General features: G+C 41.5%; 1 protein-coding gene across 3 annotated transcripts in view; it reads left to right on the top strand.

Annotated features, from left to right (window-relative positions):
- usp25 (ubiquitin specific peptidase 25) overlaps positions 1-15916 on the top strand; it is a 34483-nt gene that overhangs the window by 11360 nt on the left and 7207 nt on the right. Inside the window, exons 7-20 of one of the 3 annotated variants that reach the window (XM_041951900.1) lie at positions 1006-1143; positions 3005-3081; positions 3226-3299; positions 4697-4848; positions 7829-7956; positions 8067-8162; positions 8343-8507; positions 8794-9032; positions 9173-9243; positions 9341-9569; positions 10353-10613; positions 11276-11415; positions 14122-14295; positions 15124-15219. In XM_041951900.1, coding sequence (XP_041807834.1) covers positions 1006-1143; positions 3005-3081; positions 3226-3299; positions 4697-4848; positions 7829-7956; positions 8067-8162; positions 8343-8507; positions 8794-9032; positions 9173-9243; positions 9341-9569; positions 10353-10613; positions 11276-11415; positions 14122-14295; positions 15124-15219 — 2040 coding nt within the window. The remainder of the gene's footprint in view (positions 1-1005; positions 1144-3004; positions 3082-3225; positions 3300-4696; positions 4849-7828; positions 7957-8066; positions 8163-8342; positions 8508-8793; positions 9033-9172; positions 9244-9340; positions 9570-10352; positions 10614-11275; positions 11416-14121; positions 14296-15123; positions 15220-15916) is intronic. The other 2 variants (XM_041951899.1, XM_041951898.1) reach the window with 2 other exon arrangements.

The raw sequence follows: 15916 nt of genomic DNA, 5'->3' as shown, positions 1-15916 counted from the left end.
TGATGTCACTATGATGACATTGCACAATTTAAAGATGGAAACTACAGAAGGAGGAGATGACAGAATGTGACATGTTTCAGTCTCTGGCCTTTACCATGGTCCTCAAATGATGCTCGAGGACCTCACTATTGTTTACTGTCAAAGACCAATGTTGAAAACATGCAGGTCATGTTAGCAGGCTTCTCATTTATATCTGGAGCTGACTGGTTCTTTTGCCATGTTAAAATGTCCACTGCCACCGGCAGTACATGAGACCAGCTGTCGCTAATTCATTTTACCTCAATAACAGCTACACAGAAACTCGTGTCTGTTGGTTAATGTGCTCTCTCCAAGCTGCTGAATGTACTCTGCCAAATATTGTTTGTGAGTGAAAAGACACGTCACTCTGTAACATCAGTCTACAGCTGTGAGTCAACAGACTGAGGACTTCTCTGGAGAAGTGATCTAGCTGATCGTGGCATGTTAAATACAGGAGAGTGCCACTTAGAATTTCCTCTGAATCAGAACCTCTATTATATGGATCAAGTAGTTAGTGAAAATCATCTATAAATGTCACTATATGACAACTGTTACTTCAGTATCAATCAACATTTCATATCCTCTGCTGCTCATCTCATTTTCAGGTTGTAGCTGATGATGGTGAAATTTAATTAGGCTTGCTTAATTAATGTTAATGTTGATTCATTCAGTATCCACCACTAAGAACTGTAGTATTTCTGACTTCGCACCAAATAGCAGGTGATCAACGTTTCAATTAAACATTAAAACAAAACACAAAAAACATTTTTTTTCTGAAATAAACTGACATTACTCCCCCCTAGCTGTTGTCTTAAAGTATAAGGCTGGTGGTATTCTGTATTTTTGTTAATATAAATTCCATGAGAAGACCTAAATCTTCAATGTGCTAGTGCATCTCTCAGTATTTTCAGTTTCCCACTGAGATGAGGAACACTCATTTGCCAGAAGTTTGATTCACTAAATTGTTGTTTGTGTTACTCTGAACAGGAACACAGGAACCTGCCCTTCATGCAGGAGCTGAGGAACCTCTTCTCCCTCATGGTGGGGTCCAAGAGGAAATATGTGGACCCGTCACGAGCTGTAGAAATTCTCAAGGACGCCTTCAAGTCCAGTGAGTCGCAGCAGGTAAGCCTCTTTCTGCCGTAACCTGCTCAGCATAATATCATTCGCCTGGCACAGACCGCGTTCAATGAAGAAGATGAGAGGAGAGAGTTTTTGTTCTTGTTACTGATGAAAGCAAAGAGATGGCAAACATTTTGCAACAGATAGCATCTGTAATGTGCAGTGGGAAACACATGGCTTCACATTACAGTTTTGACCTGGCAGATGCTGAGATGCTCAGGGAAGTAGGAACAACATTGAAGTCTTCTAATTATGTTAATTTATCACTCTGTGCAGCTGGGTGTTTTCCCGCCAGCTTTTAAGACTATGTTAGTTATGTTCGCTAGCCTCGATCTAGCAACACCCAGTTATTAAAGACCAAACTCTAATTTTCCAATTTTAAGGAGAAGTTTAGAGAAATTGTACCAATATTATGCCAGTTTTGGTTTATTTATTTATTTATTTACTTGTGCACCAAATTCTTTTTTTCTTTTTTAAAGACATATTCATATTTTTCATGTTCCCTGTTCGGTTGCTTTTCGGTGTATACTGTAATTGTACTGTCCTGTTATCAGCTTGTCAGTCATCTGTAAAGCAAAGAATAAGTCCACTATCCAGTATGAAAGGTGCTGTACAAATCCGGTTTGGTAGATATAGTGATAAGCACTACATGCTAGTAGGTGGATTTAACTTTTCTTACACGTTTGACCAGGTGAGGATTTCGGTCAGTATGCACAGGTATCTGATGTTAGCTGCTTTCCAAACCACAAAACAACTTTAAAACATACTGCAGCTTTACAGATGGAGCTTGTCAGCCTTCTCCTCTTTTCATTGTTTTTATCTGCAGGTTTTATTTGTTGTTCCATGTTGTATGTTTTTTGGTTTAATTTGCCAGTTGAATAGTTTTTTTGATTCCTTATTGCTTTGTCTTCATCTGTTTTATAAAGATTTCAAGCTCTTTTTTTTAAACAGTTTTTTTTAAATGTTGCACATAGTCTATCATACTTACTGAGAATTATGGGTTACAAACTGATTATAAAACATGTTTTGTTTTGTTTTTTTTCTTTTTGTTTTTTTTTTTTTTTTACATTTTTTCATTACTACAAGAGTGTTTTGCTCCATTTGGCAGTGTCACACTTAAGAAATGTGAATAATTCCTGTAGAAATTCATTCTTCTTTTTTCCTTAAAAACATAAGCACTTCTTTGCTGTTTGCATATAACGGAAATATTTAATATCCTTCATCCCTTTTTTGTTCCTCGTCCTTTCAATCGATGTCTTGACTGCTCAATTTCATTGTTCTACTGACTCGGCTGTACTGAACCTGAGACACTTGACCCCTCTTATCTATAGCTATTAATCCTCAAACCCACATCACACCCTCTGAACTTTGCAGAAAGTAGTATTGACTAGGAACTAGCTGGTTTGTGCATACATCCTATAATGTGACATGCACGGTTTTGTCAAATGTACAAAACTGTTGTGCTGTTGTCCTTACGTAAGCATTCGTATTAAGCCTGTGACTCTCCGGAGGTTAACTGAGGTCAGCCCTCTAGCCTCTGCACTCATCAGTCATGTCACTACTCTGTGTATTAGTCAGGTTGGAAAGGCATTGACCTGAAATATCGGCCGGCATTGATGTCTGGCAGAGTGGCCTCGTGGCATGCAGCTTACCTTTGAAGTTCACTTCCTCCACTAAGACAAGTCATCTTTTATCCAAAGCTCAGTGTATATCAGAGATGACAGTCATGGCATTGATTTGACTGATTGGAATTTCTTGCTTATAGGTGCTGTTAAGTGCTGTAGTTTGACTCTGTGACCCAAAGTGTCCCAAAGGCAGTCCGTAATTGGTCACTTTGCATGTACATCTGTGCTTTGCTCAACAGCAGGATGTGAGCGAGTTCACCCACAAGCTGCTGGACTGGCTGGAGGACGCCTTCCAGATGAAGGCTGAAGAAGACAGGTAACTACAGCTCTTTTTTATACAGAGGTTGCTGTTGAAGGTAGGTACATGCAGTATACAAATGCTTGTTGGTGTTACTGGGCAGCAAATCAGAGATAAACAATGTTGACCTGTGTTTTTGAACACCACTTCTTTTGCTTTCAGGGAGGGGGAGAAGCCAAAGAACCCCATGGTGGAGCTTTTCTATGGTCGTTTCCTTGCTGTGGGTGTCCTGGAAGGTGAGATGAGGTGTTAAATTAAACCTAATAAAGAGAAAAAGAAAAGGAGCAGCTAGAGAATCACAGAGAGATAAAGCATCACCATGGTCTGATTGCTGCAGCCAGAAATCAAGCAAGTCCTTGCCCCTAGTAATGAAAGGTGACCTTGTCTTAATGAGATGTGGTCCATGTAAAAGTGGAGAGCGGTTGCATTGATCGTGGAAGACCTTGATGGCTGATTGACATTGTGCTTATTATGCATGACAATACTGGCCCAGAGCCACCAAAAGCTGGGCCAGTGGACTCTGTAGCTCACAAAATGACCTTAATGCCTCATCTGCATGTCCGCCAGCTACTCCTCTCTTTCTCTTTTTTGGGCTTCTCATCAGTAGTTGATGCGGGGAGGTCTGTGCAGCTGTTTAATGATGAGTGAGTGACTGCTGAACAAGTGAAGATCAGCTTGAATGCAAACGAGCGTGAGATGGCTCATTATTGCTTATTCTTTCACGCTCTTTGCCTTTCCAACTCTTCTGTCCCACCTGGCACACCTCTGACCTGTGTGTGTGAAATGATGTATAAGGACACACAACTGCCTTTTAGGGTTAACCCTCACCCTGGTATTTTGTTATGCCTCTGCACCTGTGATAGCCATGACCGGAGGTACGTGTCCATCCGTCCCATTCTCTCCTGCTCTCAGGAAGACCTGGAGGGAATTTCATTACATCTGGCACAAACATTCATTTGAACTCAAGATGAGCTGATTAGAATTTTGGAATCAAAGTTTAAGGTCAGTGTGACCTGAAAAAACATGTTTTTGGTTGTAACGTTAAAGGACAAAATGAAAAAATTATGGCATTTTATAACCAAAAGGTCAAAGGTCAGCTTCACTGTGACGTTTTAATGTTTTGCAACAGTTTTCTGGCCATTATTCAACACCATAACTCAGGAGCAGACGGGGAGACTGGGACCATATTTCACATTTGGTCAGATGCTGAATTGGTGACACTAATCTTGGCAGCCACCTTGAAACTGAGCTGATTGTACAGATTTTCTATGCTGCCGGGTTGAAGATGTGTGTGAATCATCCACATTTACAGTGCTCATTGGTTCTGCTGACATTGAGCTTCAGGTGATTGTTGCTGCACCAGCTCTCTATCAGTCCTCTGCACTCTGTAAAAATAGTGTCTAGCTCTCTCTCTAACTCACTGAAATCATACATGTCAGTGTCATGATAACTTTCATTTAGCCAAAAAAATACACTCAATACCCTTTATGAAATTCCTCCACTGTCTTCAGTCTGGACTGAATGGATGTAAATGCAGATTGAGTAGTTGAGGGAGGCATACAACCATGTGCTGTTTATTGTAGTCAATAATTGATGAACAGTTTATGTCAATTGTATTTGTTGAAATCCACAGGTAAAAAATTTGAAAACACAGAGATGTTTGGACAGTACCCACTGCAGGTGAACGGCTTCAAGGATCTTCACGAGTGTCTTGAGGCAGCAATGATCGAGGGCGAGATCGAGTCCCTGCACTCAGCAGAGAACTCTGCCAGGTCTGGACAAGAGGTCGGTGCCAAACAACCATTTTGGAAATTTTGTAGTAAAGAGAAGTAAAGCCCCTGTGATTTCTGCAATGCAGAAAACACTGATGGAATAAGAAAGATGGAATAAACTGCAAAATGCGGAATATTGGTGAGATTGCCAAAATTTGTATGTAATGTGTATAAATCAGGGTTTTCCCTACCATTACATTTAGGATTTGTTTTTCCCAATTCCTGATATTTCACCCTAGTAAACAGTCTCTTTCTTAGGCCACTAAGATCGCCACTTTAAAAAAAAAAAAATCTGAAATTTCAGAATAATATTAGTGAGAAATATTTATTTACTTATTTACTTTACTTTATTTTTTTCATCACATTCCCAGTGGGTGAGACGTTTGCATGCACTTAGTATTTGGTAGCACTGCCTTTAAATTGGTGACCTTGAGTCAAACATCTTGTGCAGCCTTCCACAAGCTTCCTGCAGTAAGTAGCTGGAATTTTGTCCCGTTCCTCAGAACAGAACTTGTGTACCAGTCAGGTTTGGTGGCCTCCTTGCTCGCACACACTGATGTCCACTTCCATACATTGACTTTGTTGCTCTTACCCGTTTGGAAGACCATTTTTTGACCAAGCTTTGACTTCCTGGTTGATGTTTTGAGATGTTGCGTCAGTATATCCGGATAATTTTCCTTCCCCCTGATGCAGTCTATTTTGTGAAGTGTGCCAGTCCCTCTTGCAGTAAAGCAGCCATGCCATGATGCTGCCTCCCTGATGCTTCACAGTTGGGATGGTGTTCCTCGGCTTGCAAGCCGCTCACTTTTTCCTCCAAACAAAGCTATGGTCATTACGGCCAAATGGTCCTATTTTTGTTTTATCAGACCAGAAGACAATTCTCCAAAAAGAATTTTGTCCCCATGTGCATTTGCAAACCATAGTTTGGCTTATGGTGTTTTTGGAGCAGTGGCTTCTGCCTTCTTGCTGAGTGACGTTTCAGGTTTTGTCGATATAGGACCATTTCTTCCAGCATCTGCACAAGGTCCCTTACTGTTGTTCTGGGATTGATTTGCTCTTTTGAGCCAAAACACATTTATCTCTGGAAGACGGTTGTGCGGTCCCATGATGTTTATGCTTGCATACTATTGTTTGTACAGAAGAACAAGGTGCCTTCAGGTGTTTGGAAAATTCTCCTAAGGATGAACCAGACTTGTGGAGGTGCACATTTTTTATTTCTGAGGCTGATTTCTTTTAGATTTTGGCACTGAGTTTGAATTTAGACCTGAAAATGAGAGAAACTGCTGATACTGTGACATCATTTTCTGGAATATTCCCAACTGTTTAAAGGCACAGCCAACTTAGTGTATGGAAACTTCTGACCCACTAGAACAGTGATATAGTGAATAGTAAGTGACAGATAATCTGACTGTAAACAATAGTTGGAGTACAAGTACACGTCCTAACCGACTTAACAAAACTGCAGTTTGTTTACATGACTGTTGACTGGTTAAAAAATGAATTTTAATGACTTAAACTGAAGTGTATGTAAACTTCTGACTTAAACTGTACATTTTATTGTGGCACAGCACCAAGTCACTCTTTCACAAAACAATCAGTCATCACCCACTGGTGGCATTCTTCAAAAGAGAAGACAGTCAGGCTTAATCATTTGGGTTTATCTGGTGGATCATCTCCAAAGGGTTGACCTCCTTGCTCTTATGTGACATGTATGCTATTCTGAGTTTGACCTCTGCTTAGCTGTAGCCTTGCCTTCGCTGTCCCACAGCAGCTGGGAGCAGCTAATTATCAGGCCAGTGCACAGATGAGTATGGCACGAAGCCCTCTGGAAAAGCCCCAGCCATCAGCACAAGTGAGCACTGGAGACAGAGCAGGAGTGATGCTCCGTTCACATCACACAGGAATTCAGGCTCTCCCTTGAGAAAATGGTTAGCAGGGGTCATAAGCGTGAAATCACAAAAAGAGTTAGGTGATGATTATTATATACAGGACTCTACAGTGTGAATATTTTGCTTTGAAAATTGGAGTGTGCGAATGTGAAAAGTTATTTGGGCGCACTGGCTCCTGGAACACAGTTTTGAATTGGAACTGTTCTAAATTTGTAATAAGCCGAAAGCTTTTTATTATTACTTGGAAGAAACCAGTCCGTGGGATTAATCAATCAAGAAATGGTTTTGTTGTCACACAAGCAGCCTCTCCTGTCAGTCTTTGTCTCCTTCTGTCTGTCTGTGTTTGACTGAGGCTGAGCTCCACCACTCACACACATAAACAGAGCAGACAGCAGAGCAGAGAGACTGCAGAGGAGACAATGAATCCAGCCACAAGTAAAGAATATTACTTGTGTTAACGACCACTATGCTTGTTACTGTAAGCGCAAGTGAAAAGCCAGGCATGAAAGCTGACTGGAGCAGTTTAAACAAATTTGCCACACATCTTAAAATTAAGCAAATTCTTGCCCACTAGCAATACCTGCCGGGCAGTGAATCCACATCAGCGGTAAGAGAGAGGATGATAGAGGACAGCATGAATGACTGATGGTCACAGATTTCAGATTAGCTCTGGCCTGAGGCATTATATGTTTGTGTTATCTGTCTGTCTGATAAAATGATAAAGTGATGATGTTTTATATCCAAAAGATCAAAGGTCATGAAAGGCAGGTCAAATCTAAATCAGCAACCAAAAACAACTTCTCACATGGGATTATTACGAAGTAGATGTTATCAGGATGTGTGTCAGGTGAACAATTAAGCAACACTAGTCTAAAGGGAAAATTTCTACCAAACTGTATATTCAAGGTAAGATAAGATCAGCTTTATTAAGCCCAGCTGAGGAAACAGTGTTACAGGCAGCATCAATAAAAATAGCAAATAGCAAAGGCAATGGAAAATACAAAATAAGAAGTTGACTATGTATATGTACATTTATACAAAAGACTATAGAAAATATATTGTCGATATGATAAGAGAATTAATCAACATCCAATTTTGTTCCAGCACTGGTTCACAGAACTCCCTCCTGTGTTGACCTTTGAACTGTCAAGATTTGAATTCAACCAAGCACTGGGACGACCTGAGAAGATCCACAACAAGCTTGAGTTCCCCTCTATGCTCTACATGGACAGGTAATAGAAATATTAGCACTGGCCTTTATTGTAGAATCTACAGTGTCTCTGCAGTAAATAAGATATTTTTCCTTCAAGACTGAAGCCTCTACTGTGGTCTTCGTTGTTAGGTACATGGACAGGAACAGGGAAATAACCAGGATCAAGAGGGAAGAGATCAGGAGGCTCAAAGAGCATCTGACGCTGCTTCAACAGCGACTGGAGAGGTATTACTTGTCCACCTACACCTGTTTATTTAGCCAAGCTCAACAGAGCTCTCTAGACAGCCATCACTCTGACGGAGTGCTCTCTTCATCTGTCTTTATGTGCTCTTCTTGCTTTTTTACTCGCTCCCCGGCTTCCCTGCATCTCTTTGACACCCCCGCTTTCTCTCTGTTCTCTCTCAGGTATCTGAGTTATGGCTCAGGCCCCAAGAGGTTTCCTCTGGCAGATGTCCTCCAGTATGCCATGGAGTTTGCCTCCAGTAAGCCAGTGTGCACCTCCCCAGTGGAAGACATTGACTCATCAGCGCCCCCCGGTGGCACAACAGGACAACAGCTGCCCCAACAAAGGTAGGTTTCATAACAGATGGCCTGCTGTTTGTTGTCACTGCTTTTCTTCTTTTCCATCATTTGCTCTTAGTTTCAGGAGCAGGAAGAAGGTGGAGGTGACTGAGATGAATAAAGGGAGGGTGCAAACAGGGAAACAATGGGCCCATAAAAATGTTCTCGCATTATCTGAACCTTTATTTGAAACCCTCTTACTTTTTTGGAGGCTTCCAAGTCATATTCAGCAAGTTTTCATTATTTTAAGCTGCATTTTAAGCTTATTTTATATGCTGTCTCTCCCACCCTGCAGCATAGCCGAGCAAGATTCCTTGCCTCCCCTAGAGAGCTCAGGCCCTGCCTCAGGTCCCACTGCAGCTCCCGCTGCAGCCCAGCAGCAGAGAGTACCCATTCATAAGCCCTTTACCCAGTCCCGGCTACCTCCCGATCTCCCCATGCACCCTGCCCCGCGCCACATCACTGAAGAAGAGCTGAGGGTGCTCGAGGGCTGCTTGCATCGCTGGAGGAGTGAAGTGGAAAACGACACCCGTGGTAGGTCTACCTGTCTCCAGATGCTGGCCTTTATGATATTCATTGCTGTGGTTCCTTCAGCATGAAGGCATGTGATATTGCAGAAGTTCAGTTTAGATTGATACATACTAATGGATTGTTTGTGATGTTCTTCCCACCAGATCTGCAGGGCAGTATAACCAGAATCCACAGAACCATTGAGCTAATGTATTCTGACAAATCTATGATGCAAGTGAGCAGCACTTTTCTGTCGTCAGTCATATTTGCAATACAAAAAGCCACATCAACTGCTCCAATCAGGATTTGAAATCCTCTTTGTGTTGTTTCAGGTTCCATACCGGCTTCATGCAGTCCTGGTTCATGAAGGCCAGGCTAATGCAGGCCACTACTGGGCTTACATCTATGACCCACATCAGCGTTGCTGGATGAAGTACAACGACATCTCTGTCACCAAGTCGTCCTGGGAGGAGCTGGTCAGGGACTCGTTTGGAGGCTACCGCAATGCCAGTGCCTACTGTCTCATGTATATCAATGAGAAGAAGCCCTTTCTCATAGAAGGTACACATGGACCAAGGTGTAGGCTTCAAATATATCTTTGATGCACAATTGAAGGAACTGTCAGGATTTCATATCTTTATTAAATCAGACATTTTTTTTTTCAAAAACACATACTGTTACGTTCCGCTTACATTATCTCTTACCATCAAATGTGGCGGTAACCACAAGGAATGTAAATGACTACCAATACATTATTCAGAGATGAACTGATAGTACCCTCTGAGGAGATGTGATCAACATACAAATTATTTGTATGACATTTGTCAAATACAAATCATGCTTTTTTTATTTTAAAAATGTAAGTACATGATTCAAATATTAAGTTATTTTGTACATTGTGTGAGCAGTCTGGACAATTTCTAACTACTTCCTTTATAACCCTTCCCCTATTCTTCTATATAACGAATACAATTGTTTATGACATAAGCAGATACTGATAGTAGCTTTGTGTTGCACCCCCACTAACTAACTTCTTGTTCATGTTGGCTCAGTTGAATCAAAGAAATGAAGCTAATTCCACTCAGACTTTATATTCGCCATTTACCCTGCTGAATAGTTTGCAGTGGTTCACTCAACACAGACCTACTGTTGAATGAGAAAGGACAAAAGTATAGCTTTGAATCTTCTCAATTCATGTCGTCGGGGTGATAGCAAAAGCATTTTTCTTTTAAAATAAATAGTAATTACTGTCTGTTGAAAGAGTTTAAACACAACATACAGTAAGCTGTCATGGTTTTTAGCAGACCAGATTATGTTAATTGTCTCTTTCTGTTGTCTGTGCAGAGGAGTTTGATAAAGAAACGGGACAGATACTCAGCGGCATGGACAAACTGCCTCCAGACCTCAAGCAGTATGTGAAGGAGGACAACGAGCTGTTTGACAAGGAAATTGAGGAGTGGGACACCCTGCAGGCCCGCAAGGCCCAGCAGGAGAAGCTGGCCCTGGCCACAGCAGCTGCAGCTGCCTCAGGAGCATCCAGCACCTCCACTTCTTCCTCTTCCCCACAGCCCATGAGTATTGAATCCAGCCCTCCAGACAACGCAGGTCAGGGTCATGGCACTCAGAATACAGAGTAGAATATTTAATTGAGAATCAATACTTGGTAGGAAGATAAATGCAGAAAACCTCTTGTTCCCTAGAGAGCTATAAAGGATGAGGAAATGACCTTGAGATGTCGGCATGCAGCGTTAGAACTCTTAACTCCTATTGACATGTTGTTGTGTATAATATTGTATGCAATGTACAGAGTATATTAGAGAAAAGGTCTGGACTGTAAAGTGCTGGCTATATGAAAGTGAGCTAACATCATTCAGCTCAAAGCACTCAAATGTACTTCTGTTGAACTATGGTGGACACAAAGTATGATGATAAATTAGGCAATGAAAGGTATTTCATATTAAGTTGTTATTCAACCAACCATGCATTTATAGTTTAATATGACACACTGTAGTTACATATACTACTTTTTAATTTAGACACCTGTCAAAAATTCTTTGCTTTCTCCATGTAATGTTGGATATTGGTAAATGCTTTGGATAATTTCTGCAATCATGGCCACAATAATGCAGATACATTTGCACCCAGTCTACTGCTGTTTTGAATTTGTGTGGATGTAGAAAAACATTTGAAAGTGCTTGTGTGAAAAGAAAACGTAAATAACCATGCATTATGTGCATTTCTCTGATGGTGCCGTGGCCCTCCTGCAGTACCCCAGCAGGATCCAGAGTACATGGAGCAGCCATCACCCACGAATGACTCCAAGCACCTGCAGGAGGCCACCGAGCGCGCCATCTCCAGGGCTGCAGCTGAGCAGGACGAGAGAAGCCCTGAGACACTGTTAAATGCTGTATGTAAAACACACAGTACACCACACTCACACTGAGCCATTGTCACCCATCATGTGCTCATTTGTCTTTTTTAAATGGCCGGCAGTTTGTTAAAATTAATCAACAAACTGAGGTGTATGCATCTCTATTTTTATTTTGTCTTATTTTATTTCATCCACATTCATCTCCCCTTCAGCAACTCAAGTCAGACAACTCCATTAAGACTAATTGTTTGCATCAGGATCCTGTTTCATATATTATTATATTATGATGCTGTTCAGGGTTTCCACACATCCTGGAAAACCTGGAAAACAGTTGACCAATTTTCCAGTGATGGAGAACACTTTCTCCTGTTTTTCTTTTGCTGAGAATGAACCACAGTGTTATCTATCAGAGCTCCCCAAAACAGATAACTTTGCCATCTGAAAGGCTAAATTATGTTCAGGGTCATATTAATGTTCAAATGTTTATGGAGTATTTTGAATAGGCTACCATGTAGTGGAAACGCTGTGAACACATGCTCGAGTCATGTAATGGGGTAGCACGCACAGGTTGGATGGCATTACAACTTCAATGGTTGCAACTTCAAATACTGTTACTTACATTATCCTTGAGATTTAAATAGTAGTCACTGCTGGCTAGTAATTCTGGTTGTTTTAATCAGGATTTTAGGTCAACATAGCTTTCTTCCCAACTTGTTTATTCAATATATTGGTGTGTATAGATCCCTGTCAGTCATACCAGCGAGATCATCACCTGTGCTGGGTATCATTGAGTATTAGTTAAATACTAGTTAGATACACGTAAGCATTAAAATTTGGTAGTGAATAAATGTCAAGGCATTTTTTGACGTTGATAGTATTTAAGCCAGTCAAAGTTTAGTACCCAGCCCTAATCATCTCTGAAAATGTCCGGAGAAGTCCTGGAAAATGATTCAGCAGGAGTGGGAAGCCCGTTCAGGAGCACCTTTAGGGAATTTCTTCAAGTTTGGCACAAGCCTTCACTTGGACTCAAGGATGAGCTGATCAGACTTTGGTGATCAAAGCTCAGTGTGAACTCAAAAAACACATTTTTGACTAGAACTCAAATATTCATATGCTAAATATGACCACATTTCACACATCTCATAGGATGAAATGACATTTTGTATCCAAAAGGTCCAAGGTCAGCTTCATTGTGACATCATAATGTTCTGCAAAAACACTTTTCTGGCCATTATTCAAAACCATAAGTCAGGAGCAGAAGGGGAGATTGGGACCATATTTCACATTTGGTCAGATACTGAATCGCTGACCACCTTGAAACTGTGCTGATTGTAAAGATCTTCTGTGCTGCTGGCTTGAAGATGTGTGTGAAGCATCCAAGTTTTACAGTTTGTAGCTTCTTTGCAGTAACTTCCATATCTGAAGCGTTGTAGTCACCACAAGCTCATTGGTTCTGCTGATTCTGAGCTCCAGGTGATTGTTGTTGCACCATGTGATCAAGCTCATTATCAGTCCTTCTCTAAGAGAAGACAACATGTTTCTCACTGGAAATTATTCACTGAAATCATACATGTCAATATAGTGATAACTTCCATTTCACCAAAAAACTTCATACATTTTATTAAATTCTTTCTAAGTCTTCACTGCATGTACTATATGACAGACATGGATATAAAACTACAACTTGATCAGTTGGATGAGGCATTGAACTGCAAAGAATCCTAATTATTTTAACAGTGGATCACTTGTATGTGAAAGATGTCACTCTGTGATGATTTCACAGATAAAGCTCACTCAGCTGTGCAGTCCCCCCTTTTCTCTGCAGAGCTTAATGGGGACTTTTAGCTCTTTGTTTTGGTTTTCTGACCTGCATCTTCACTGTTTTTCCTCTCTCTCTCACCACAGTCATAGCTTTGCTATGACCACACCAGAGCTGAAAGGAAGAGAATATTGGACTTACATTTGCCAGCTGGTCAGAAACACATCTTAAAATCAGTGATGATGATAATACAGTATGTTTGTGTTTGGTTCCATTCAGCTTGTTTCCACTGCCCCCAAGTGGTTGAAAACCCCTTGAATGTGGGTCAGAGGATGGGTTCAGCATTTTTCAAAACTGCACAGAGTTTCCTCGCTGAGCTGCCATGAAGGATGGAAACATATATAAGAGGGAATTTCTTACTGAGAATACAAAACAATAGCTGCTTGGCTAACTCAGCCTGCTGAAGCCTCACATTAGCTGAATGCTTTTTTGCACAGAAGGAGAACTATGGATTTTTTTCCCCCATTGTTAGATTTGAAGTGGGTTAAGAAATTGAACTTTTCACAGCTAATATAGAGAGGGGGAGTACCCACAGCAACAAAAAAAGTATAATTATACTGTCCATATTGCCATGTGAGTGTTTTTTTAAGACATGCTGGAACAAATATGAAACTATCTTTTTAATCCCTATTTCTTGCTCATTCAGGTTTCCAACTTCATGTCCAAAATTGTTCACAGTGAGTCTGACTAAGGATTAAGAGTTGATCTGTCAATCCCAGTTTTGAAAAGGCAGTGTCAGCTGACAGTTTGTCAGTCTTTTGGAGAGACTGCATGAAATCCTGCAGTATTCAGAGGAGTTTGTTTGATGAGTGCTGTTTTTTTTCTAATATTTCACTGTATTCTTTCCCTCTACATTTAATGTTCCTAGCCTTTCCATCTGTACTCTTATCCTTCCTGTTTCATCTGTTCCATTGTCTCTACAGTCTCTTCCCCCTCCCACCTCCCCTCAGCCTGAGGTCCAGGTGAACACCCCCTCCACCCCTCCTCCTGACCTGGTCACGGAGGATGAGTCCCCTGGCCAGCGCACGGTTGAGGTGGCCATTCCTAATGTGGGGACCTTTGTCATTGAATCAGAGGAGGGGGGGTATGATGACGAGGTAGCTCTCGCCCAGACAAACCTCATCTCCGTTGTTGTGCTGAGAAGTCTGTGCCTGTTTGATATCTGGAGTGAGAGCATCATTGCCCATTCACGTGGCTCTGAATACGGTTTTTCACACCCGAGAAACTCTTGACACTTGATGCCAGCTGATTTCAGGATTGGCTTGAGGCTGAAAATGCTGAGCAATACGACTGACCTCTCAGTTGGCCTTCCTGCATTACTCTTGTGTGAAAAGTCTCTTCTTGAGCCAGTCTGCATCTTGGCACAAACGCAGGTTGACCTTTTGCAGAAAGTCTGCTTCATCACACAAGTCACACCTAAGTAAACAAAACAAACAAGAAAATCCACTGAATTTAATTAGCTGCTGTATGTTGTCCATTTGATACCTAACTTTTGCCTGTATATAAAACAGAAGCTATTGTTCGGGGATGTTAGTTATCGTGGAAGCATAGCTTGTCTTTCTTTTGGGTTGGCTTGAGAGTAGCTGTAGGTCAGTATGTCCTGAGTATAGAGTTGCTGCTGTCAGTATTCCAGCCTGTCCCCTGCACTGTTGGCTATCTCTCACACACAGCTGTCACATGGCTGCCTTGGTTTTCACACATTATCCTTGTGAGACTTGCACATTGTGCAATGGAACTGACTGGCTGTGTCCTTCACAATTGTGTCACTCTAACCAATGCATGGACTGCTGAGTGATGTCTAGCATGCCCAGACTGCGGTATGCTCTACTGTAGTGCCTCAGGGCGCATAACATAGTGGTCGACCTTGCTTGGTTCGTCACAAGTACCTGTTGTTGTGTTTAACGTGGTTCCTGATTCCTGGGCAGGCAATGATGACCCCCAACATGCAGAGTATAATTATGGCCATTGGCAAATCCAGCAGCATATATGAAAAGAATGGGCCTGAGGCAGCCTTTTTTAAGGTACACACCTTGATCTTTTCTCATTCCACTACTCACCCACTCAACCTTCATCCACCTCTTTTATCTGTATCTGTTTCTTCATCTTCTCCTGTGTGCTTTTTAACTTAACACAATTACAGTATTTAGTAACTATTACAGTAACTACATCTCAACAGAAGGAGGGGGGGGTCTGTATTTAGACTTGTGCTGCATAGATCAGATTCTCAGCTCTAAACTGCTAAAAGAGAAACTTTGCAGATGTTTAAACAGCTTTGTATCATTATAATGTGGGTAGTACATGCAAATAATTACTACTGAACTTTCCTCCATGTTGCCTGCACCCAGAGATCCCACGCTCATTTGTTGGCAACTGTCATCCAGCAGACGATTGCTGCCTGTAGGGCTGCTGTTCGAAATACAGATGGTACTTCACATTATTTTGGGCATGAAGTGCATAGGAGTTGGACCGTGAGAGAGAGCTGGCCCCCACTCTCTCTCGGATTGAGAGAGGGGTGGCTCACAGAAAGGAAATTCAAATATGAATCAAGATTCTGTAACTGCACTGTAATCTAGCCTCAGATGTTTTCAGAAACATATTTTAGAGCATCATTTAGCTGTAATATGGGAAAGTTTGTGACCAGGCCAACGTTACTTGGAATCAGTCAAAACCAAGCACCACCCAACTCGCAGTACATCACCCACCAGTGACGTATTCAGT

Source organism: Chelmon rostratus, chromosome 14 (assembly GCF_017976325.1).
Source record: "Chelmon rostratus isolate fCheRos1 chromosome 14, fCheRos1.pri, whole genome shotgun sequence".
In the NCBI taxonomy this organism is placed as follows: domain Eukaryota; kingdom Metazoa; phylum Chordata; class Actinopteri; order Chaetodontiformes; family Chaetodontidae; genus Chelmon; species Chelmon rostratus.
This window is presented reverse-complemented; position numbering and strand designations above follow the sequence as displayed.